Genomic DNA, 24,078 nt, shown 5'->3' on the forward strand with positions numbered 1-24,078 from the left:
TGATAATAAAGAATAATTTAAAAAAAAAAAAACTAACACTTAGAAATTTTTCTAAATTATGAAATGAAATTATCAGTTAAAATTATATTGTACTTATTTCCGAAAAACTAAAATGTTTTGAAATTTCGCATTTATTTATTTAAACAAAATTTACAGGTTTTGGGGTTTCAGGTAGTCTCTTAATTTAGTAATTTAGCGATTATCTTACAGTAAAAAAAAAAAGTTATTGACTTATTAAAGTATTTCAAACAGTCTCTTAATTAACTCAATTAAAGATTATTTTAAATGAAAAAAGACCAAGAAATTTTGACGCAATCAAGTGTTTCAGACAGTAGCTTAGTTAATTTAGTAAATTAGCGCATTTCTTACAACTTTCAGACCGTCTCTTAATTTACTCGGTTAGCGAATATCTTATACTTAAATAGAAAAATAAATAAATGACTTAATTAGATGCTACAGACAGTCTCTTCTTTTATTCAATTAGCGAATTTCTTATACCAAAAACACCAAAGAAGTTATTGACTTTTTAAGTGTTTCAGAGTGTACCTTAATTTAGTCAATTAGCGTATTTCTTTCCTTGAAAAAGACTAAATAAATGTCTAACTTAATTAAGTGTTTCAGAGAGTACCGTAATTTAGTCAATTAGCGAATTTTTTACACTATAAAGACAAAACAAATTATTGACTTAATTAGGTGTTTCCAACAGTCTCTCAATTTAGTCAATTAGCGAATTGCTTACACTAAAACAAATCAAATAAATTATTGCCTTAATTAAGTGTGATTAAAGCACTTATAAGCTTAACCCGATTAATAAACTCAATTTAGTTTTCTTTAAATTAATTTTAATAAAAGTAAGGGTATTTAATCATAGATTTATATATTTGTATAAATTCAATAAGGATTGTAAGTTATTTTAATCTTAAAAATTATAAAATGAATAAAAAGTAGAAATTAATGTAGCTTTTATAAAGAGTCTATAATTCTGCCTTACAGTTTCTATTTTTGCTTTATGTCATTAACATTGAGCTACATTATGCTATAGTTCATTTTCTGCATTTCCGCTTGTATTAGTTTGTCTCACTGTTAAATACTTGATGCTTCCTGTGTAAGCAATGAGTTGATATAATGTTTGTGATAAACTTTAATTGACATTTTCTTACAACGTTCAGTGCCACCTAGACTATGACATTTGACACTGCAGTCAATGCACCTAAAACTACTTTTAAACGGTTAACGTTCGATGTACGTTTTTTTTCACAATTTTCGTACACCATTTCCTTACTTTTTTCACTGTTAAGCACACGTTTTGTATTTATATAAACTTAATTCAGTTCTCATCTAATCGGTAATGTTGTTAGGGTTTAATGATTGATACCGGCATGAATTGTCAGGGGCTCGTCATGGCTTTAGCTATAGTTTGAGTTTTATGGAATATTGAAGTTGGCGCAAATGTCGTACAGTAGGATTTCGAAAATGATTAGAGAGTTAAACTATTAAGTTCAAAAGGTTTTGTACTTAAATATTTTGCAAATATTTTAAAATAACTGCAGATTACTTTAAACTTGTGTACTTATTACACCTAGTTGGGTTAGTTTTTCTTCAGAACTTTAACTTCTACTTTCCAAAAGTACTAAAAATATGTACTAAATATGTTCTAAAATGGTAAATTTTAAGAAAAGTACTTTGTTTGTTGTCTGACTTTAATATGAGAAAATGGAAGTTTACTTCCTTAAAATTTACTATTGCTCGTAAATAGTAAACTTCCTATTCCACACAGTACCAAAAATTTGTTTTAAAAATGTCATAATTTTTGAAAATAGTTTCCGCTGATTGTTGGCTGATATTATTTATGCACTTAAATGGTACTACTAATTATACAATACAAGTAAATAAGGAAAAGTTTGATTTTCCGCATATACCAAATAATTTTTTCTAAAATGTACTGATTTTTAGATAAATTTTTCGAAGTACATTTCATTGTTTATTTATAAATATAATATTTATGAATTAAATTAGTACTAAAGTTTATGCTTGTAACTCTAGTAAACTTCAATTTACGGAATGTACAAAACGGTTTGTTTATTTTTTTTTTAAATCATTGCTAGTTCAAAACGGCGTTCCTTGCTTGTTAATATGTAGTATTTTTTTGTGCTAAACTAAAACTAATTGTGTGAAATTATTTTTGCTAAATCAACATTTTGAAACAAAAATCACAGGATTTGTACAAAAAAAATATTCACAAATATTACTACTACTATTACTAGTTCGAAACACACGTCCCTTGCTTATTAATGTGTACTAAAATAAACGAAAATGTGCAATTATTTTTGTTGAATTAACACATTTGATCTTTTTGAAAAAAACTGCAAGGTTTGTACTAAAAATGTTCTAAAAAATTGTTATTGTTATTATTATCTTGTATAAAATATTATTAATTTATGTTAGTAGTCAGGTGCCTTTATTTTTAGTACTGTTTTTAGCATTATTTTGCAAAAATTCAAATCACAAAACTTTTATTTTTTTAAATTATATTTTCTTAATCTGTTCGGGTATTTAAAGTGGCTTTGCTAAATGAATTTATGGCACTAAATATGTTGGGAAGAAATTTTGCTCTTATTTACAACTTGTTAAGTCTTAAGTCGGTTTAGTACAATAATATCTCTTTAATAAAAGTATGTATTTAGAAAGACTACAAGAGTTTCGTAGTACTAAAAATAGTTTTTATAGCGTTTTTAGTATTGGTTATGCACTAAAATTATTTATACTGCTTGCTACAGTCTCTAGTATACTGTAGTATATGCATGTAACTTAATGCTTTAGTATAAAAAGATTAACGGCAGTGATTTTGCAAGGGGAATACAGATATGACTTGTAGTACTAAAAACATTTGTTAGTACTAAATATTTGTTTTGCATTAAAATGATTTATTTTCGTTGATTCCAATAGTCTTTAGTATATGATAGTATATGCTTAAATCTAAAACTTTCAGTACAAAGGGTTGCAAGCCCTTCGATTTAGTGATACTGCCTAGATGAAAACAGTTTTGACTTGCACACGATTTTTTGCCAAATACTTTCCATACGAGGCTAAATTTTTGGCTCTTATAAGAGAACTTATATAACTAATATAAACTATTTTGTTTCTCCTTTCAGCAATTTTAATAATATTTTAAAATAGATTATAAAAATATAATAAATAATTTTAAAATAACAACAAAAATTTATAAATTGAGTCAACAAAAAGCAATCACTTGGTTAAACTACGGCTTCCACGTTTAAGCGTTAGGGAAACACTGAGCAAACCTTACATATTTTTTTTTAAAGAATAATAATAATAATTTAAAAGCAAAGCATTACAATCACAAAACAAAGTATTCCAAACAGGTAAAAGTATCTTTAGCTAACAACAAATTTCCCTCCAATTTTTTTCTCGTCCACACAAAAACGGCGTTGGCCACAACTACAATGACGTACATTTTTACTACTGTGTGTGTGTGTGTGTGTGTGCCGATGCAACGAAATGGCGTAAATGGCAACAATAACTAATTTTTTGACACAAAAATGCAACAACAACAACGCAAAATGTCATGAAAACGCAACAACAACAACAACAACTAACCTTTGTCACGAAAATGCAACAACAACAACTGCTCGAAATGTCATGAAATTGCGAATAAATTTGTTTGTGGCCACTAATTAAAATGTCAAATTGCACAATGCGCTTCCGCTGCTGTTGGTCTCGACACCATAAACATTTCGTCGCACGGCAAATGTCCAATATGATTATTGTCATTGTTGTTGCTAATGTATGGGCGTTGCTATGCGCGTGACCACCTCAAAACACTATTGCCGCACGCCCTGTGATTGCCACATGAAATTGGCAACCAAATACACATTCACATCTACCACTACCATCATCACCAAAACTGCCGTTATTTCTGCAACCAATTTTGACATATCATTCAATGCACTGCATGCCAATAATGATGATGATGACATCGCATCTACTGACACATCTCGTTATCTCCGATGATTTTCGGCTCACGCGGCATGTCATGTCATCCACGAATGACTGAAATCGTATACCAAAAACGAAAAAATATATATATATGTAAACGAAAATAATGAAATATGCAAACGCTAATAAAAAAATATATATATATTAAATAAATACAACTAATTGTCCTGGTAAAAAATGCATTTAAAAATTTTAAACTAAAAATATTGAAATTAAAAAAAAATTTAATTACAAAAATACGCAACGAATTGAACTGTCAAATAAAATCACGAAAAAAAATTAAAAAAAAAAAAAATTGTTTCAACGGCAACCGTCACAAACACAATTTACGAAAAAACACCAACTCACGCCCTTATTTTTTATTTATTTTTCTTTGTACTGTCACTCTCCGCCGGAAAATGTCATTGCACTTGTCTGTCTGCACTTTAACTCTCATTTATTATTACGTATTTTGCCCCTGTGCTGACTTGCACTCTGCGACGACAATGTCACAAAACAACAATGGCGCTCGTTAACTGTATATTTGTTAACTTTTATATTTGCAATACATCCGCGTTGCTGTGAAGGTTTGTACACGCTGTAAACGGTAAATACAACTGTCAAACGCTGGCAAATGTCAACTGTCAAATTATTGATGTGTCATTGTAGTCCGCATGCCAGCTACACTTGACAAGTGAAACGAGAGCAAAGCACAAGCGATCGTCCGCAAACGAGACAGAGCACAACAGCCAGCAAGAGCAAAAGAGTGAAATAAGCAATTGACAAGCAAAAAGATAGCTGAAAAGTAAAATAGAAGAGAAAAGTTGAAATTGTGCTAAACTATAGAGACAAGCGAAATTGACAAGTGCAGCTACATTTAAGTACAGCGGTAAAGCGAGTTAAAAGTAGATGATATAAGACAAGAAGAAAGCTTCATAGAAAGCATGAAATATATGAATAAGAGGAACATGGTGCTTGATATGAGCAAGCAAAGGAAAGAGAGCTGAGACAATTGCAAAATTAAATAAATGAAAACTTGAGTTGCAAGAAAAAGCTCGTATGCAAAACTTAAGAGTATATAATAAAACTGTAAAATAATACGAAATAAGAAAAAGTGTTTCCAAGATAGGCGTTAAGAAACGCATTAAAGGGAGAAAAAGCGAAGATAAAACGAAAATACTATTCTGTGAACTTTGGCTGCACCTAAAAGCGCCTAGAAAGCTAATATAAAGCACACAAAAGCTTTAGGATCAGCTGCATTGAAAAATCTGCTAAAAAGCTTGAAAACATAAAGTTCTTATAAAGCACAAAAAAGCTTTAAGCTCAGTTCGCCTAGAAACAGGAAACTGAATTTGGACAAAGTATTTAAGAATCGCAAAAATATATTGATCGTTACGAAATAGTCCGAAACTGCAGAAATGTGAAAAAGCACGTAAGCACTTAAGCATTGCAAAAGCGCGTCGAAAACTAAAAAGAGAAAGCTTTCAGCAAAATTTGAAGAAGCAGAGAGCTTAAGTAAAAAACTATATAGACAGCAGCAACAACACTTCTATATTATATATTATATAAAGCAAAAACAACTAAATGCCGCCTGAAGCTCAACTAGCCAGCGAGTAAGTCTAATTGAAGCGGCCATTACAAAAGCTTTAAAGAAATTTGCAACGTAAGCAAATTTATTACGCAAAAAGTCACAAGTAAAGCAAGCACTTGCCACTCAAAACTTTCAATCCCTAATTGTTGTTGCTGCTGCTGCTATCGCTCCAGAACACAGCTCAACTCAAAAACCAATAATATGGGGCTGCAAATGGCAGCACTGCCAGCAGTCAACAATTATGTTGCAGTCACACAAACACCAACAACAAACACACCCAACAAGCCCTCACACACAGTCATAGCCGCCATAGCGTGCACTGTGCGCAAGCTTAACAGCGCGATTTCAGCCACGTCCAGCATAGCCACACTATTGCTGTTGGTATTGTTAACCTGGAATCCAACAACAACAGTTGGCGTTGATGCAGTCCGTGAGTACAAATTTTCAATATTTCACAAATTAATTTTATATATGATAGGTATATGCACATTCGCGTCGTCCATACATATATACTATATTTGTATATATATGTATTTATGTGTGTGTGCAGTTTTTGCAATTTCTTTACGCAGTAATTGCATTATTATTTGCATGAACAAGTGATTTTAATTGAATTTCACTGAGGCATTGTAAGGTAGTAATGTAAGTTAAGACTGAAATAACTGCTATGTAATTTATTATGTATTTATATAGCACTACTTAAGTGATATAGTGGATATATGCTTATAATATTAACATAAAATTGCGAGGTGTGCTGTTTAAATTACAATATATGAAGCAGAAATTTATATTTATATATATAGTAATTCACATGAAAACATTTTTTTTTATCAGTTAATATAGCGCAGTTATGCATACATAGACATTTAAGAATTCTTCTGAACTGGCATGATTTTTCTACATAATAATCGTACTTCTTCATCTATGGAAAGCTAGCTTAATTCGATTTAGTTAAAAAAAAATGCAAAACTTTTATGATGTACATAACGTGCGTGTTTTTTCGACATGTGGTTTTCAACACTTTTTGCAGCAGTTGGTTTCGTATGTCAGCAATAACGCGCTGAATATTCGTTTTCGAAGGTCTCGGGTGTATTTGTATAGGCAAGCTACTTCACATAAACGCACAAAAAATAGTTCAGCGATGTTAAATCGCGCGATCTTGGAGGCGACGCCACAGGCCCACGACGCGAGATAATGCGCTCACCAAAAGTTTCCTTCAATAAATTGATTGTTTCGTTGGCTGTATGACATATAGCGTCGTCTTGTTGATACCAAAGGTCGTTCACATCAACAAGCTCCAATTTAAACATGAAATAGTTATTACTCTTATTATGACTCTAACGTTATTTCCGTGTTAATTTTTGAGAAAACATGAACCAGTGATTTGCTCTGCCCATAGAGCACACCAAACAATTACTTTTTGAAGATATAACGTGTAAAGCATTCACTCAACTAAAAGTAAGCTTCATAGCTGAACAAGAGTTGCGAAAAATGTGTCACTCAAACCGATAACAAATTTTCACAAATTAGAAACATTGTTCCTATGCAAGTCTGTTTATTATGAAATAGCAAACCAAACTAAGTATAAATAAAGTAACAGCTATCAAAAAGACCAACACCGAAAAAGGTATTGCACCATTGCAAACAACACGCCTACAAGAAACGCCGTTTATGTTTCGTTGATCTCAGTAATTTAATTATTCTTACTATTTTATTTTTCAAATTTCAGCTGACGGATATATTTTTTTGAAATCGTAATCATTTCTTACCTTTAATAAACTGCACACATTGTGTATCCTTATATCATAAACATCAATGCCATAATTAAAAATGATTAAATCTCATGTTTTTAAGTCACAGAAACTATATTTACTATAGAACAATTTCGACAACTGTATTAAGTTTGTGTTTGGATAACTTTTTGACAGAAATCTGTTTAAATGCATTTTAACGCCTGATCGTTAAACATTTTAGACAAACTCGTTTCAAATTTTTTTTAAATACTATTGTGATTTGTAGGCTTCGCAAAGCAGCGAGTTTTCCACATACTGATCCAAGTAATAATTTTTTATGTGCAATCGATTTAATCATTTATGTTTAGCATTAAAATTCATAAAAAAAATTTTTAAACTTAAATTTTTTTCATACCATCAGAAATATTCATAATATGCAATAATAAGTCAGTCACATATTTAGTAATATGAAAAATCCGAAACTATTTGACAACAATGTTTTAGTGGTCAGAATGCCGCCTTTAGGACATTTGTGCGCAATAGAGATCTTTAACCAATCTTGAAAAAATGTTTTCGAGTATGTTATGATCATTCATCAAAGCTCGTGCTGAAATTTATCAGGCTTCTACTATAATTTTGCTTAATTATTGACGGTCTACTGAACGATTGTTGCGTACTTACTAAAGCTGCTTAAGTAGATCATTGTAATGACAATAATGTCACTATTATATGGGCGATCTCTTTGGGTTTTGGCAAAATTGTACTAGTTGTATTTTATGTAGTTGCTATATTAGCCAGTATAAAAGTTCATAGATGATTTTGCTGACAAAACACAAATATATTATCATTTTCAGAGTTTAAATTTAGCGCGTATATGTTTGTTGATTAACTTGGTATATTAAAGCGGTTAAGCTATGAGAAGTTTATCCACATATTTAGTAGAAACATAAGAGTAGTTCCGCATTTAAGATTTATTGGTGTTCGCTTTCAGTTTCAGAGCAATTGCTATATACAGCTTTGGAAGTCATTTGAAAAAAATTTCAGAAAATTAAAGCAATTATTCAGAGGTTCAGCACCAACGTTAGCAAGGCGCGTCAGAAACATAAGCAAAGTTCAATTTAGAATGAAACATACAGTTATCGTGAATTTTTGGCTTTTATAATTTCAATTCTAGTAAAAGGCAATCCATTACTTTTGTATTAAATTGAAGGTTTAATTTAACATAAGTTAGAATTTTCACCAATTTGAAGATAATATCGTAATGCCACTCTCATAGAAACTCTCGATTCTATTGGCAAAAAACTGGCACAGTCGAAAATTAAAATTGTGCGCCATATGCAGAAACAGGTAATAATCACCTGAAAGATGTGTAAGAAGAGCTTGCAGCGAAGTCGATCGATTGTTGCTGTATTTCTAGGCGAGACTCAAAACTTTGCACAGTACGTGGCTTGCCTTTTCTAATTCTTGTTATTAATTTGACCACATTTGCAAAAAGCCGGCCACTAAATTCCCTTTAATTAAAGCCCGAAAATTATGCCACATTAAAATGCATATAATAAACAAAATTCGGCAAAGAAAATAATGCGTGGAATTAAGGTTACCAAAATAAACCGACAAGGCTGCACGAGACTCACAGCACTTATGCTATTTTCGCTCTGACAACTACCACGAAAAAATTTATATATGTATGAGTGCCACATGAAAGCGCGCTCCAAAAACGTAAAATACTATACAAAAACAAATTTTTCCAAGCAAAAGTTCAACTAGAGCAAAAATGCGAAAGTAGAGTAAAACAAGGAAACAAAAAACGAGCAAACGCACACGCCAACACAACAAGTTGCGCAGTTATTTCGCAGTTTCGCAGCTATTTAGCATACTTTTGGGCGCATTTGTTTTTCGCTGCGCGTCTGTTCGCCTATTTTGTGTGGTTTCACCGCCATATACATACATATATGCTCGCCACTTTTTACACTTCATATTTTTCGACTTTTATTAAGCGGAAAACAAGAGCGCGTTACCGCAACAACAACAGTTGCAACACGATAAAGTAACTGCTATCTGCAGTAAATGGCAACCTTTCGCAGTAAATATATGTTTGTGTACGTTGTGTGTGCGTAGAAAGTTACTTCTGCGCGCGGTTTAGCCTAAAGTTATGTTACATTTTTTGGTATACGCAAATTTATAAATTTTTGTAAATTTATAAGTAAGCGCGCGCCTATTTGCTAGCGTTCCGCAACTGAAATAAATTCACTACATACTTGTATACAACTGTTATGTTGAGTAAGCGCTTTATAAATTTTTTCGCGTCTTTGTTGTGCGGTTCAACTGCCTAAAAGTATGTAAAAGCGAAGAAATTTAGCACTTTATATTATGATGTGCCCCCGAGGCTTACTCAAAACAGCTGCTGTGGGTTAAGACAACAGGCGCGCCAGCGGAAAGTAGCGCATTAAGCCCGGATTGCTTGATGAAGTGAGACATTGTAAAAGGCACACACACACACACACACACATACACGCTCTCGCGCACACAAAAACTAGCTATAACAATTATGTGGGTGTATAAAATCCCGACAAAATCGTTTCTTTGTTGTGCTGGGATCTTGAAGTTTTCTACGCTGCCGTCATCGGCGTCTTGCCGACTTCGCACTTAAGCCCTTTGGATTATTGTTTTTTGTTGTAGTTGTTATATTGTTGCTGAAAAATGAAATTTAATGGAAAATCTCGTAAAGTGTAAAACAAGCTGTGAAGGCAGCTTTTATTTGCATACTTTTGGGGTAGACGAAGATGAAAGTCTGCTTCCAAAAATTCCCGTGATAATTGTTTATATTTCACATATGGTATATACAACGCACTAGGCAAATAAAAGACCAAACCCGAATGTATGCAATATATGTATATGTTAGTTCGTATACGCCCAAGCTTATACTTCGCTCTATATAAGGCACTTGTATCTACAAATATTTACTTACAAGTATAGTAGTAAAATGTCTGCTTAGCTCAACTTATTTAGCTCGAGAACATGAGTATTTCGCTTGATAGCTGTTTGTTGTAACAGTCGCAAGCAGCTTTTCTTTACATTATTTTACTTTTTTGTTGTAAAACTGTGTAACTGCTTTTGTTGTTGCATTTTGTGCCGCCACTCGTTATATTGTTGCTACGAAATAAATTGAAAGTAAGCAGCCTTCAGGTATGTTTCGCTTAGGCATCCACTGGCTTCGTGATTTTATAAACTGTCGCTATTTATTTGTGAGATTTGGAATTTCTAAGCTTGTTGAAATGTGTTGCTTAAACTGTCAGCAGACATGTCAAATCACTCTGTGATTTACAGCGAGATTTTCTTTAATTGTTACGAAAATGTCACAAAGTTGAGTAAAGTGGCTGAGGTTTTAAGCATTTTTTGATTATATATAAAAGTAACTTAATCACTAGTGGATTACAATTTTAGAAATTTTTTGTTTCGTTCTACATACTTTACGCACTGTCTTTACGAATTATAATACTCCGCTATTCAGCAATTAGAATATTTAATGTTTCGAAAGTTCCATTTCATTCCACATACAAATTCTAAGGTTTTTAATGCTTTTATCTTCGTTGTATATGTTATTATGATTAGTGTTTCGAAAATTCCATTTCGTTTCAAGAAGAAGTTTAGTAGATGTTTTAATTTTCTAAATTTTGTGTAAGCCATTAGTTTAAGGTACATCGTAAATTTTCAATAACTTTTGTTTTACTAATTGAAGATGAGTCAAATTTTAATGCAAAAGAGTCTGGTAGAAATTTATGAGCTAACTAACGCTTCTACAGTCCCTTGCTTTCACAAGAAGATAATTTACTTTGTCCAACTCGCCATCTTTATAATTTCTTCGCTGACATTAGTCTGGTGAAAAATTGGAACGCCTTAATTTTCCTGGTCTCTCTGCTTGCAGTTTTTGCTTTTATTAAATAAACAGTAAGACAGTATAGTTGATATTTCGAATGCTCCATTTTGTTTCCGTGACAAATCAATCTGCCGGAATTTTGGCTCTAGTAATAATGTGTGTAGGAATGATTATAATAATTTTAGAAATTACGTGCAAATTAAAAATGAAATGATTTTGAAGAAAAAATATTATCCTCGTGTTTGCTACGTTTTTTTTACTCATATTAATTTATTATTTTAATAATTTATCTTTTTTGACTTACTATTAGTGCTAAAAGGTAACGAAGTAGGCGTTTCACAAATTCCGATTTGTTCCCTGACTTCAATTGTCTCATTTAGTATACACAAAGTTTAGTATACATTGAAATACTGTACAGTAATTTAGGTTACAAGCAAGAAAAATATGGTGTTTCGAAAATTCCATTTTGTTTCTTTTCTAGTCATTCTTTTAAAATACTAATTTTAGCTCGATGTGTAGTTTTTGTGCAATTTTGAGTATTTAATCTAGTTTTAGACGGCATTCCACTTATTTAAATCAGCTAACTTGAAAGCTAGCAGTAGCAATTTTACATAATTGTTGCAGCTAACTTATAGTAAACTAATATGAAACGCTGTTGCCAACAGCATTTATATATAACTAACCGAGGAGCAATTTCTTTGCATATTTTAACCTGCACAAGGAACACCATATCAACTACACTTATCTCTAGCAAATACGACTAGAATCTTCTAATTAATTACTATCTACCAACTTTAATGCCTACCAAGCATATAGGAATATTGCCTTTAGTTGCTACGATATTTGCGCAAATTTAATTGCGAGTAAACTTCTGCCAGACGATTAATAATACCGAGTGCGAAAACTATGCGTTGCCTACAACTAGGCGCATATCGCCACAAAAGATCAGCTCATCACCCACCGTTCGAGGATTATTACCGAAAAAACTTACGAAAATTCTAATTTCGTGCGGAAACTTTGCTTGCGCTCAGAAACACGTGTATTTAGCGATGTGTGGCACGACAAAGAATCACGCACGCAGGCGCACACACACACACATGCACATGAGTGCAACTGCACCCATACACTGAGCTGAGCTGAATTTATGCGCATAAAAAGTAAATTTACCAAAGCCATAATTAACATATAGGAAAAGTTTTATTTAAGCCTTTGGCACCACCAATACCATCTTACCAACCAGCAACAACAACACCAGCACAGTCAATGGCCTAGTTAGTGCATACGCGACGGCACACGTTGCTACTTAACTACTTTTAGAGCTTATGACAGCTGCAGCTGGAATATGGCGCCCATATGTGTAGTGTGGGAAAAGGGGCGCGGCAACAAAATTTACAATTAAAGTAGTAGCGCAGTTTGCAGTTTATTTGTAACTTCTCCGCACTTGTATATGCGTGCGTGGTTATGTTTAGTGCCATTTTTATCTAACTGCAATATTGCGAGTTCAAGCGGAACGGCAGCTTAAATGTGCTTATGCAAATAAAAGTTTGTTCGTTAAATGAGCTTTGTGCACCTGATGGCGGGATGATGATTTTGAATTAAATTTACCGTTAAGTAAACGTAAGCTTTGTTAAGCACAATATTGCCGTGATTCGAAATCAAATTTACGAAATGCGGTTTTTGATTGTCGCGGCATATTGCTTGGATATCTTTTGTTTGAATTGTGAGTATAAAAACATTTGGAAATATTCTAAACTCATGATAATTTACCAAATACAAAGTTTTTGTATAAATTGCAGACAAAGAAACAGTTTGGAATATTCGAAACAGACTTTTATAATCTGCTGTTAAGCTGAAATTACTGATATATTCACTTAGCATTATTGAAAAGAACAAAGAAACGAAATGGAATATTCGAAACAATGTAAACTCTTGCTTTTTTTGTTGATTTTTTAAGAAGCCTATGTATAAAATACATATACATATATAAAATGTATGTTTAATATAAACACCATATTACCAGACAGAATGAAGTCATATAATTATCTATTAGAATAGCAGAAAACAATATGTTATTTTTTTTGGTGTTTTCCTTTAAAACTTCATTACTTGCTTCTTAGAAGTCTAATCAATTACAAGGAAATACATATGTATGTGGAATTTGCGAAACAAAGGAGATGTTGTATATCATAGAAATTTTGTAAGTATCAATAAAAAGCGCATACTACCAGAAAGGATGAAATCATAGGCTTGTTTCCTACAGGATCAGAAATTAATATATTTTTTGAAATATTTAACACTTAATTACTTGTGCTTAAGAAGCCTTATGGAACAATGTAGAATTTTCGAAACAAAATTTTTATTGCTGCTCAAAACAGACAATAATGCGTTTTTATAATGTTTTTTTTAATTTTATTACTTACTTCTTTACGAGGAACGATATGAAATTTTCGAAACACCCTTTATTATTTGCTTTTACGTATATATGTACATAAATATGTGAAACAATGGTAGCATAGATTCTATATCACAATTCTCTGATTTTATTATTTTTTCACGCACTATTATTACCACCTTCGTAGCCAAAATAACCACTAATAATTACTTATTACCCAACTTTTCATACCATTTTGTCAATTTCCTTTTCCATTTCGTATCCGTCACTTCTTGATGCTACTTCTTGATGCTACAAACTTTATTGCCATTACTCACTTTTTAGCCTATACTTACACGCCTAAGTATCCTTTGCTTGAAAGTCATAAAAAATAGTAGTCTCTACTTCTGATTATTACTTACCATGTTAATATGTTTCATAGAAGTATGCATGAAATGAAGTATCCTGATTTATTTTCAAGCATATTTCTCCAGCGTAAACATTTGTTAATGTTGTAGTTGTTGTAAATGTAATAGTTGCCACTATAATGCATATATCTCGTTCATTTAAGCCATGTGTAGGCTTTAGAAAAACCAGGAAAAACACGCTACTAAATGTCAAGAAGTCAAGTAGCAAGGAAAACTGTTGCCGGCTAAGAAACAGGGTGAAGTAATTGGGATACATATGTATGTAATATATATGGGCACAATGAAGAATAGCTTTTCCTCTTTCCCTTTACTCATCCTGTGCGCCTTTGATCTTCCATTTTCTATCCGCTATACGAAATTTGTTGCTTCTTTTCGTTTTCTTTTTTGTATGCTATCCTAGATTTAGTACTCTTGAGCCGTCTTATAATGAAATGTAATAAAATAAAATTAACACAAAATTGCTCACAGACAGCGCTAGATGTGAGTCGCTCCAACAACAGTTACTTTTCTTTCAAAATATTGTTGTAAAAAGTTTACTGTTGTGCGGGAAACATAGTAAGCACAACAACAAACACACTAGTCTTGCACTAATTTATGGTTATTTTAGTAGCTGTGTAGTGTTTGTTATTTAAATTTATTGAGGCTATCACTCTGACCTGCATTCGCTCGAACGTTTTCGTCCCGGCAGTTGTGCACTTACATCGGTTTACAAATATATAAAATTTACATTATATATGTTTATATATATATGTGCATGTATATATATATGTGCATGTATATATATATGTATATATATGTATATGTATATGTATATATATATGTTTATATATATATGTATATGTATGTGCATGTGTATACAAAATTACAGTATATTTTATTATGTCTGATGCCGAAAAATAGGCCAGGCAGTTCGAGGACTACGCTATCGCCGAGGGAAGTATCTTAGTGCCTTAGAGTAAAGAGAAACTGAACGTATTGCTCCGTCGAGACAAAGTGTGATAAATTTTGCTAAATGTATATGAGCATCGCTCGGATGAGCTTGGACAGGAATTTTGTACTACAAATTTGATGACAATCAAATAATGCTGCCGTAGATGATTATGTGTTGTTTGTGTTAACTAACCGTTATTTTGGTCAGTGATGAAATTTTGTTATTTTTCCAAGTATTAGCCGACTTAATTCGAAAGGTTCCAGCTAAAAAATGGCAAGAAATTTGTCAGAGTAAAAGTGTAGAAGCTCATGCTTATCCGAGTTACTCAAGTTCTTGCTGCAATTATTTCTGCACTCAAAACAAAACCAAAAAAAACAAGTAAGGAAGGGCTAAGTTCGGATGTAACCGAACATTTTATACTCTCGCAAAGTCAAATGGTATACTCGTTTGAGATTTCTTTGTGGATTGACTGATATTTTCGGTAGAAGGTCAACTATAGGCACTGGGGTCCACATATTTAGTACTTAGGGGCTTGAACAGTTTTGGTTCGATTTAGAAAATTTTTGGTCACAAGGTGGCATACTTTAAACGTATTATTCACGCAAAGTTTTACGCCGATATAATCATTGTTGCTTGATTTGCATAGTGGAAAGTGAAAGAATCAAGTGGTATTTAAAATGGTGTCATATGGAAAATAGGCGTGGTTGTAATCCGATTTCGCCCATTTTCGCACTATGACATAGAAACATGAAAAAAACGTTATGCACCGAATTTGGTTGAAATCGGTTAAGCAGATCTCAAGATATGGGTTTTCACCTAAAAGTGGGCTGTGCCACGCCCACTGTCTAATTTTGAACGCGGTTCCTATAAAGTCATCTTATACCATCTCAGAGATAAAATTTAATGTCTCTGGCGTGTTTAGTGCTTGATTTATCGCGCTTTTAGTAGTTTTTAACAGTACCGTTATATGGGGAGTGGGCGGAGTTGCCACCCGATTTCAACTATTTTCACACCGTCAATAGAAGTGCTAAAAACATTTGCTTCCAGTGAATTTTGTTATTATAGCATTAGCGGTTTAGGAGATATGCACATTAAACCTATTAGAGGCGGGACCACGCCCACTTTTTAAAAAAAAATTTTAACTGCAGATGCCCCTTCCTATCCTGTGTACCAAATAACAGTCTTGTATCTTATTGCGGAGCTTAGTTATGGCAAGTTATTTGTTTTTGATTAATGGCGTTTTGTGGGCGTGGCAGTATTCCGATTACGCCCATCTGCAATACCAACCGTCTCACGGTACCATGAAACATGTCTACCAAGTTTCATAAAGATATCTCAATTTTTACTCAAGTTAGAGCTTGCACGGACGGACGGACAGACGGACAGACGGACGGACAGACGGACGGACGGACAGACAGTCACCCGGATTTCAACTCGTCTCTTCATCCTGATCATTTATATATATATAACCCTATATCTAACTCGATTAATTTTAGGTGATACAAACAACCGTTAGGTGAACAAAACTATTATACTCTGTAGCAACAGGTTGCGAGAGTATAAAAAACATTGAATAGAATATATTTAGGTGCTCATCGCTATTTATTATTATAAATGTGTGCCTAATCTTACAAATTGCTGGAATTAAGGCGATTTAATTTTATTATGTATGATTTAAATTTTTTATATTAAAAAAATTTTTTATATAGTTTTAAGCGCCCAAGTTTTTTATTCTAATATCAAAAAGAAATCAACTAAATTGCTAAAATTATATCCATATAAATAAAGGCTGCGCTAAATAAAAGTTGCGTTAAAAAATACTGCAATATTATTGCTTAAATTTTTTATATGGAAAGCATATCTTTAGGCGCATATTTTTATTTGCTATTAGTTTTGTTTCGGTTATTGCTTTTTATGCACAGTCTTCAGTTTATGATTTGTATAAGTCGATCGCTTTAAATAGTTTTCCGAATAAGTTTAACCGATTTTGTGTAGTCTATGCTTGCGCGGCAATATGATAACCGGTCCCCAACTTAGTTTTGTGACTAAAATTCCGGGTATATTCTAACGCAACTAAAAGCCCTTATAATTATATATTATCTGTATATATATATGTTTTGTTTTTTTAAATTTATTTGCCTATTCTAAAGCGCCTATTTAATGGAATATAATCAGCATTGTCTTGCCGCAATGTTTATAGGTATGTCCATATATGTATTTATTAATGATGTGCTAATGTCCTCATAAAGAGCCTTGTGATGCCAAGTTTAAAAGCTGCTATATATATACATAACTGTTATTAAGTGTCAAATAAACTTTATATCTCAGTGCGACTATTACTACGGTAGTGCTATGAGACTTTATTATGATACTTGTTGAAAATTTGAATTGCTTAAATATTATTGCATACTTCTGGGCAAACGTGATAGATACCTACATCTTTTTGTTTTAAATACAATAAATAGCTACCAAAGGTTTTTCGAACTGATTTGTTGCGGGCATATTTGTAGGCTTCTCTAAAATAAATATGATATTAAGAAATTCTCAATATTTTAAATAATTATCTTACTTTTAACACCTCCAATCTACGTTGCCTACACTCAGGCGTGACCCTTTAACTTTCCCTACATATCACTTTAAATACACACAGATATTGAGTTTTCCACTCGAAAATGGTAAAATGGTTGCGTGTCACACGCCTTTTCTTCAACCTGGTAAAATAAAAGGGGCGAAGAAGTAAAAGTTGAGAATGCGGACGAAGAAAAGCAGGTCACATGGCAGCCGAGGCTGCAAACTTTAAACTTCACATATGCAAAATGCCAACAAGGCTGCTATATAGTAGAAGTATATATACATACATATGTAAATAAAAAGCAACACGAAATTAATGCTAGTAGAAAAGCAAAGTTCGAGCAAAACAGTGAAAAGTGCGAGTAAAGCATACTCACGAAAACAGCAACAGAATATCTGAAAAAAATTCCGCACAAACGTAAATCACTAGAAAAGTGAAATAAGTTTGCATGCTATGCGGTATTTTGTTGTTATACTACTTTCATTAATAGTTAGTTGCTTACAGTTTTATTTTATTGAAATTGCACAGAAATTACGAAAAAATTTATATTGCGCTGAAAAGTAGGCAAGCAAAATTACCGAAGTATGCAGCAAATTAAACAACTACAGGCAACGGAAAACAAAACTTCATGTGCTTAATTGAAAGTTTTACTTTAAATAGCGGTTTCGGGTAATCGCGAATGTGTGGAAAGAGAGTTGGCGATAAGATTCGTGCTTCATTTTATTTGAAAATGTAGGGTAGTCACAGTGAGTGCTATATTAAGCTAAAGAATTTAATTTATTTAGTTTATTTTGAATCAATTAGCGTGAAAACATGATATGGGACGAAATGGAATTTTCGAAACGCTTGTAGAAATATATGTATTAGACATTATTTGTGCTTTTACCATGCTTTATGTATATTTAATTTAATATTTAATGTTATAATGCAGCAGAAATGGTTTTTGTGGACCTAAAAGCTGCAAGGAATTTTGCCTAATTGCATAAAATTTATTTTGAAGTCACTCGTTGTTAAATATATGTTGAGGAACGAAATTTCATTTTGTTTTATTTAAGCGTATTAAAATACATTAATAGCACAGCTTGCAATGAGGCTCGCCGTCCTTTTTTGTATCAGTGACTTAATTTGTTTATTTTTTTATTAACACACCTTCAGGCGCGAATTGATCTTTCTACAGTACTCTGATAAACATTAAAAGTCAATGGCATTTTTCGACTTTTATTTGCAATTGTTGCAATACATGTTGCGCAATCATGTGGTGAATGATAGGCATTTTTTCTTTCTATTTGCTTATATGCGCCTAAAAATATGTTGACAATGCTTTAGTTGCATTTTGGTATACCTCGAAGAGTTCACAGGGCGGTGTCACGGATGTGTTTTACATTTTTTGCAGCGCTTGTGCTAAACAATGTAATAAAGGCAAATAAAATAGCCACAAATGTTGGTATTTATTTTGCATTCATTTGGTCGTCACACAAAAATTTCTACAAATGTGGGATAAACGTGTTGAGTTTGTGCAAAAAATAAACCACACTTATTTGTTTGTGCATTTCAGTTGCACGCAAAATGTTGCTTGCACTAATTGGATTTATGTATGAATCGCTGCTGAAACAAATATTAGCGCCTATTTGCATGCTACTCGTTTGGATACAAGTGCCATATATTATAGGTGTTTAAGTAGATGTGTTTGCTTACAGCGATTATATTCAAATTGTCGTTTACAGTTATAGGTTAATGATGCAATTGCATTAGTATGCATTTTTCAGCTCTTAAAGCCGATATTTTAAAATATTTTATTTAGGATGAGACATTAGTTTTCAGCCAACGTTTTTTCAGTTCTTTAATAACAGTGTGCAAAACAAAAAAGTAACACATTTAGTGGAACGCATTGGCATTTTTGAAACAATGCAATGTGCTAGCTTTTGTTTAAAATTGTACGTCAGCTCAATGCTCAATTTGATAGAAGTGTTAGGAAACGACATGGAATTTTCGAAACAATATAGTGCATTGACTTTTGTTTAATAAACTAAACTAGTTTTTGTTGCTAGTGTATTTTATGAAGAGTTTCTGTACATTTTGTATAGCTGGAACGTTATGGAATTTTCGAAACAATATAGTGCATTGACTTTTGTTTAATAAACTAAACTAGTTTTTGTTGCTAGTGTATTTTATGAAGAGTTTCTGTACATTTTGTATAGCTGGAACGTTATGGAATTTTTGAAACTAACCCACTTTTTCGATTGTTCTTGTTCTTGATAAGTGAATTCATTTGATCTAAATATTCTTCATTGCTACTGTACCCTTTAATGGTGATAAACCAATCACAACAGGCTTCCCTTGCACAACTGACCAACACATTGACTGTGCGAAGTTGTCTGCTCTACTTAGCATTTTTTGTAAAACTCCACTTCATTTATCAACTGTCAAACAGCAACAGTTAGACTATAGTATGTGCAAATTACCCAAATTTTTGTATAATTAAAACAAATTTCACTAACGTGTTTACTTAAACGCACACAGTTATGTGTACACACAAAAGTGTGCTATAACATTATGTAAGTATTAATTCACACATTGCTTTGTTTACTAGTAAACTTTGCTCACAACATATAGGCCAAAGGGATAGCAAATATATTTGTTTGGCTTTACAATAGCCTTTGGCTTAGACAGAGGTTACCTATTCTTACCATCCACATGTGTAAGCGTATGTGTTTGCATATGTGTATATTTACTGGTTAAAACTGCCACTAAAACTTTTGCACATTTTACTCACACATTGCTAACGATAGCTGTGCCACCGAGACATGTTCCGCCGTAGCGGCAGCAAAACATCAACCAAACAATCAAATCCCTTTGGCTGCCACTTATTTATATGCTTACAAAGCCAGACACATATGCACACATATGCAACTCAAATAGAAACCAAAAAAACAATAATTTACTTCGAAATTCTAACGAACCGCAAAGTTTACTTCTCAACTGCAAAAGCTATGCTTTGTTCCGTTGCGGTCTCATGCGCTTTAGCCACCTCACAACTCATTCGTTCTGAAAAGGTTCTATATTGTTTGATGTGTATTAATGTTGTTGTTGTGCTTGTTTTTTTGTTGTTGTTGCCGTAGACGTGCAACAGACTTTTACTATTTTTTGCGATTTTTTTGTGGACAAAAACAAAACTAAAAAAATGTTATACTTAACCGATGTTGCGTGCAAAATGTCACAGAGCAGAGAGACTCTTTACTCTTACCTTTCAATTCGTGTGCCAGACTAGTCACACGTTGCTTCTGCGGCTCAGTTGGAAATAATCAATCAAATCGTGAACAAACAAAGGTTTTCGGAATGCGCTTTCAGTATCAACATTGTATTCCCATGTTACTTACTCACTCGCTCATTCACTTACCCACTCACAGCGTGGAATGAGTCACTCTCTCACTCACTTTTGTTCACGTGCTTTCTCCGCTGCATTTGTTATATGCTGTGTCCCAATATACCCAATATTTATTTGCCATATTATTTGTTGTTAATAATTGTTGTTGTTTTATTTCTTTTTTCTACTACGCAAATAAATTATAAAGTTGACATGAAAAGTGAATTGGATTTGCGGTTAGAAACCAAAAATATCTCTAAATATTATATGGCAGCCCTGTGGCGAAGAGCCAAGTGCTGTTGTTATAACTAAAAACAATTCTACATTTCCAAGCACAGTTTCAAAGCAAAAAATAAAAATAAAAAATGCCATAGAAAACATAAAAAAAACATTATAAAATAAAATATTGAAAAATGGCAATATCCAAAACTCTACCCATTCGATCAGCTATTTTCTACTCGGCTAAATTGCTTTGCTCTGAAAAATTGTAGCCCATTTAAAACTGTTGCTTGTAGTTTCGTGTGTTATTTTCTTTTTCTTTTTTTTTAGTTTCATATACCGCAAATGATTGGTTGCATCGATACATTTTGATGCCAGTACGTATGTACATATTTATGCGCTCACAGAAGTATGCCACATGCCATGAAAAATGCACTTCAACTAAATTTAAATCGAGACTCGTGCTATTTGTTGTTCATAAAACTAGTTACATACAAAGGTAGGCATAAAAATATAGCATGGAATTCAAGTGGTGCTTGCGGCATTGCGGCTTTACTAGTTTGAGTACTACAAGTGCTGATAAATGGTTTTCCATTAGCGTTCTGTTATTGTGTTTTTTTTTTTTTTGTTGTTTTCAAAAAGTTGCAGTTTGATTTAAACGGCAATTTTTGCAGTTAAATATTGCGTTGTATTGCATTTATTTTGTTTTTTTAAATTTAATACTAACTTTTGCGCGCATTTTTTAGCTCTGTTTCGAAAATTCCATATCGTTTCAAAGTAAATTTCTAGACATATTCAACTAAACTTGTTTTTATTTTGTTAGGAAAAATATTTAAAATGCTTTCTGGTACAATTAAATGTTGTTTCAAAAATTCCATATCGTTTCATAGTAAATTTCTAGACATATTTAACTAAACTTGTTTTCATTTTGTTAGGAAAAATATTTAAAATGCTTTATGGTACAATTAAATGTTGTTTCAAAAATTCCAAATTGTTTTCAAAACGATAGTTGTTGAAAGCATATCTTAACAAAAAATAAAAACTTGTCTCAATGCATGCTGAATTTTTGACACAATATTTTATACAAGTTTTCGCATCAGTTAACTGAAATATTGAATACTGCTGGTGAAACTTACGAAAAAATTTAAATATTTTATATTACACCATTAGCATGTAATACCACATCATCAAATTCTAATACGTTAGTGTATAGGAATCGCCCTAAATGCACGTAATGAACCACATATCTATTCTACAACAACACAATAAGATTCTGGTTACTACCTCCTTCTCTCACCCTATTGTTAGTCAGCAGCATAGTGGAAAACGGAGCCGGTACAGGTTGAACTGTATACCCACCCTTATCATCTATTATTGCACATGCACGGTATGTTTCGAAAATTCAGAAATTTTCTTGTAAAATTTTTTCAAATTTACGGAAAATCTATTAATACGAGACTTCCAAACCAATTTAATTATTAAAAGAGTTGTTTCTGTTTAGCCAACTTACCACTTTTAGTTTATAATAGTATCAAACACATACATATGTCGTCTGTAAAACAATTTGTGTTATCAAAAAAAATTTTAAAAAAAACCCTAAAAGTAACTTGTTTCGAAAATTCCAAAACGTTCCTAACCTAAAATTTTTTGAAATTGACACAAACCAAGTAATTTAAAATTTCAAACTTATTTAACACTTAAAATTGTTACTTTATAGTCAAATTTCGACTTTTAATTTATAATAATATATACCAAAGTCATCTGAAAATGCCTTGAAGCAGTCTGTGCCATCGAAAAATATATTAACACCATTATGGATAAACCTGTTTCGAAAATTCCAAAACGTTCCTTCCTTTATATTTCGAGAAAACACCTAACTTTAATAATATTAAAGTACTTATGCTGCTGCTGTTTTGCCAACTTCGCTCGCTACACTCATATTTTTACATAACGCCAACTAATTACCAACTCAACCTTACCTTACCACTTATCATAACTTCCAATATCCAACAGTGCAGCTTATGTTAGCTTAACGCAATCTAATAGCCATAGCAACAATTTTACAAGTCATTGGGCTGATTAGCAGCCACAAACTCCGCATGCCTGCCTACATATCTACAACAGCCCACTCATTTTGCCGCCATAAGTTCTCCGTAAGTCCCCTTGAGTCTGCTTTATGCATGCCACATTATTGCTGGTTAAATGAGGAATTATTACTAGCTAACGATGCGATGGCCAAAGTGATAGCACATCACTGCCATCATTTTATTGCTTGTGACTAGGAACGCCTCGCAAGATGCTTACAGCATACGAGTAGGCAAAAAAAACAAAACAAAAAAAAGCAACACACACACACCTACACCAACAGGCATGAAATACTCGGTGGTCACATTTAAATAATGGCGCAATGACACAATAGAGCGCCACTTGGTGGCGTAATTTTCCAAACGCATTGTCTTCGCCCAGTGTGCTGACTACTTGCTATTTGCTTGTGTAGCTTTAGCATGTGTGTGTAGATTTAGCTTGGCATTGTCTCCACGTATTCGCCACTTGACATATTGCCATGACCACAAACACAGCGTACAGCGTAAAAGCATAATTACGGGCGCACAGCGCGGAGATCTGCAAATGACAAAGCTGCTGGGCTAGCGTGCTTTTATTTTATGTTGATGTTGTTTTTTTTAATATATATTTTTGCGTTGTTGTTGTGCATGTAGCTGCATTTTTTTTTTTGCTGGGTGGCACGTGAACGACGAAATAGAAATCTACCTTGACGTGTTAAATATATAAATAATTGTATACCCTCAACAGGATATATTAAGGTTGCAAAGATGTTTGTAAAATTCAAAAGGAAACGTCGGAGACCCTATAAAGTTTAAACAGAAATGATCTGCGTAGCGTGCTGAGTTGATGTAGTCATGTCCGTCTGTCTGCCTGTAACACATGACAGTCCCTCAGTTTAATAAAATCCTTGTATGGCAAATGTTTCTATTTGA

The 24,078-nt window shown here is 32.7% G+C and overlaps 1 protein-coding gene across 14 annotated transcripts in view; it reads left to right on the forward strand.

Annotated features, from left to right (window-relative positions):
* Positions 1–24,078, forward strand: part of Lar (tyrosine-protein phosphatase Lar) — a 781,775-nt gene that overhangs the window by 343,329 nt on the left and 414,368 nt on the right. For 12 of the 14 annotated variants that reach the window (XM_070107010.1, XM_070107011.1, XM_070107015.1 and 9 more), the window contains one exon: positions 4,584–6,017. The exons of 1 other annotated variant lie outside the window; for it this stretch is intronic. In XM_070107010.1, coding sequence (XP_069963111.1) covers positions 5,789–6,017 — 229 coding nt within the window. In that variant the 5' untranslated portion in view covers positions 4,584–5,788. The remainder of the gene's footprint in view (positions 1–4,583; positions 6,018–24,078) is intronic. One more of the 14 variants, XM_070107014.1, reaches the window with a different exon arrangement.

This window comes from Bactrocera oleae, chromosome 3 (genome assembly GCF_042242935.1).
Source record: "Bactrocera oleae isolate idBacOlea1 chromosome 3, idBacOlea1, whole genome shotgun sequence".
Taxonomy (NCBI): domain Eukaryota; kingdom Metazoa; phylum Arthropoda; class Insecta; order Diptera; family Tephritidae; genus Bactrocera; species Bactrocera oleae.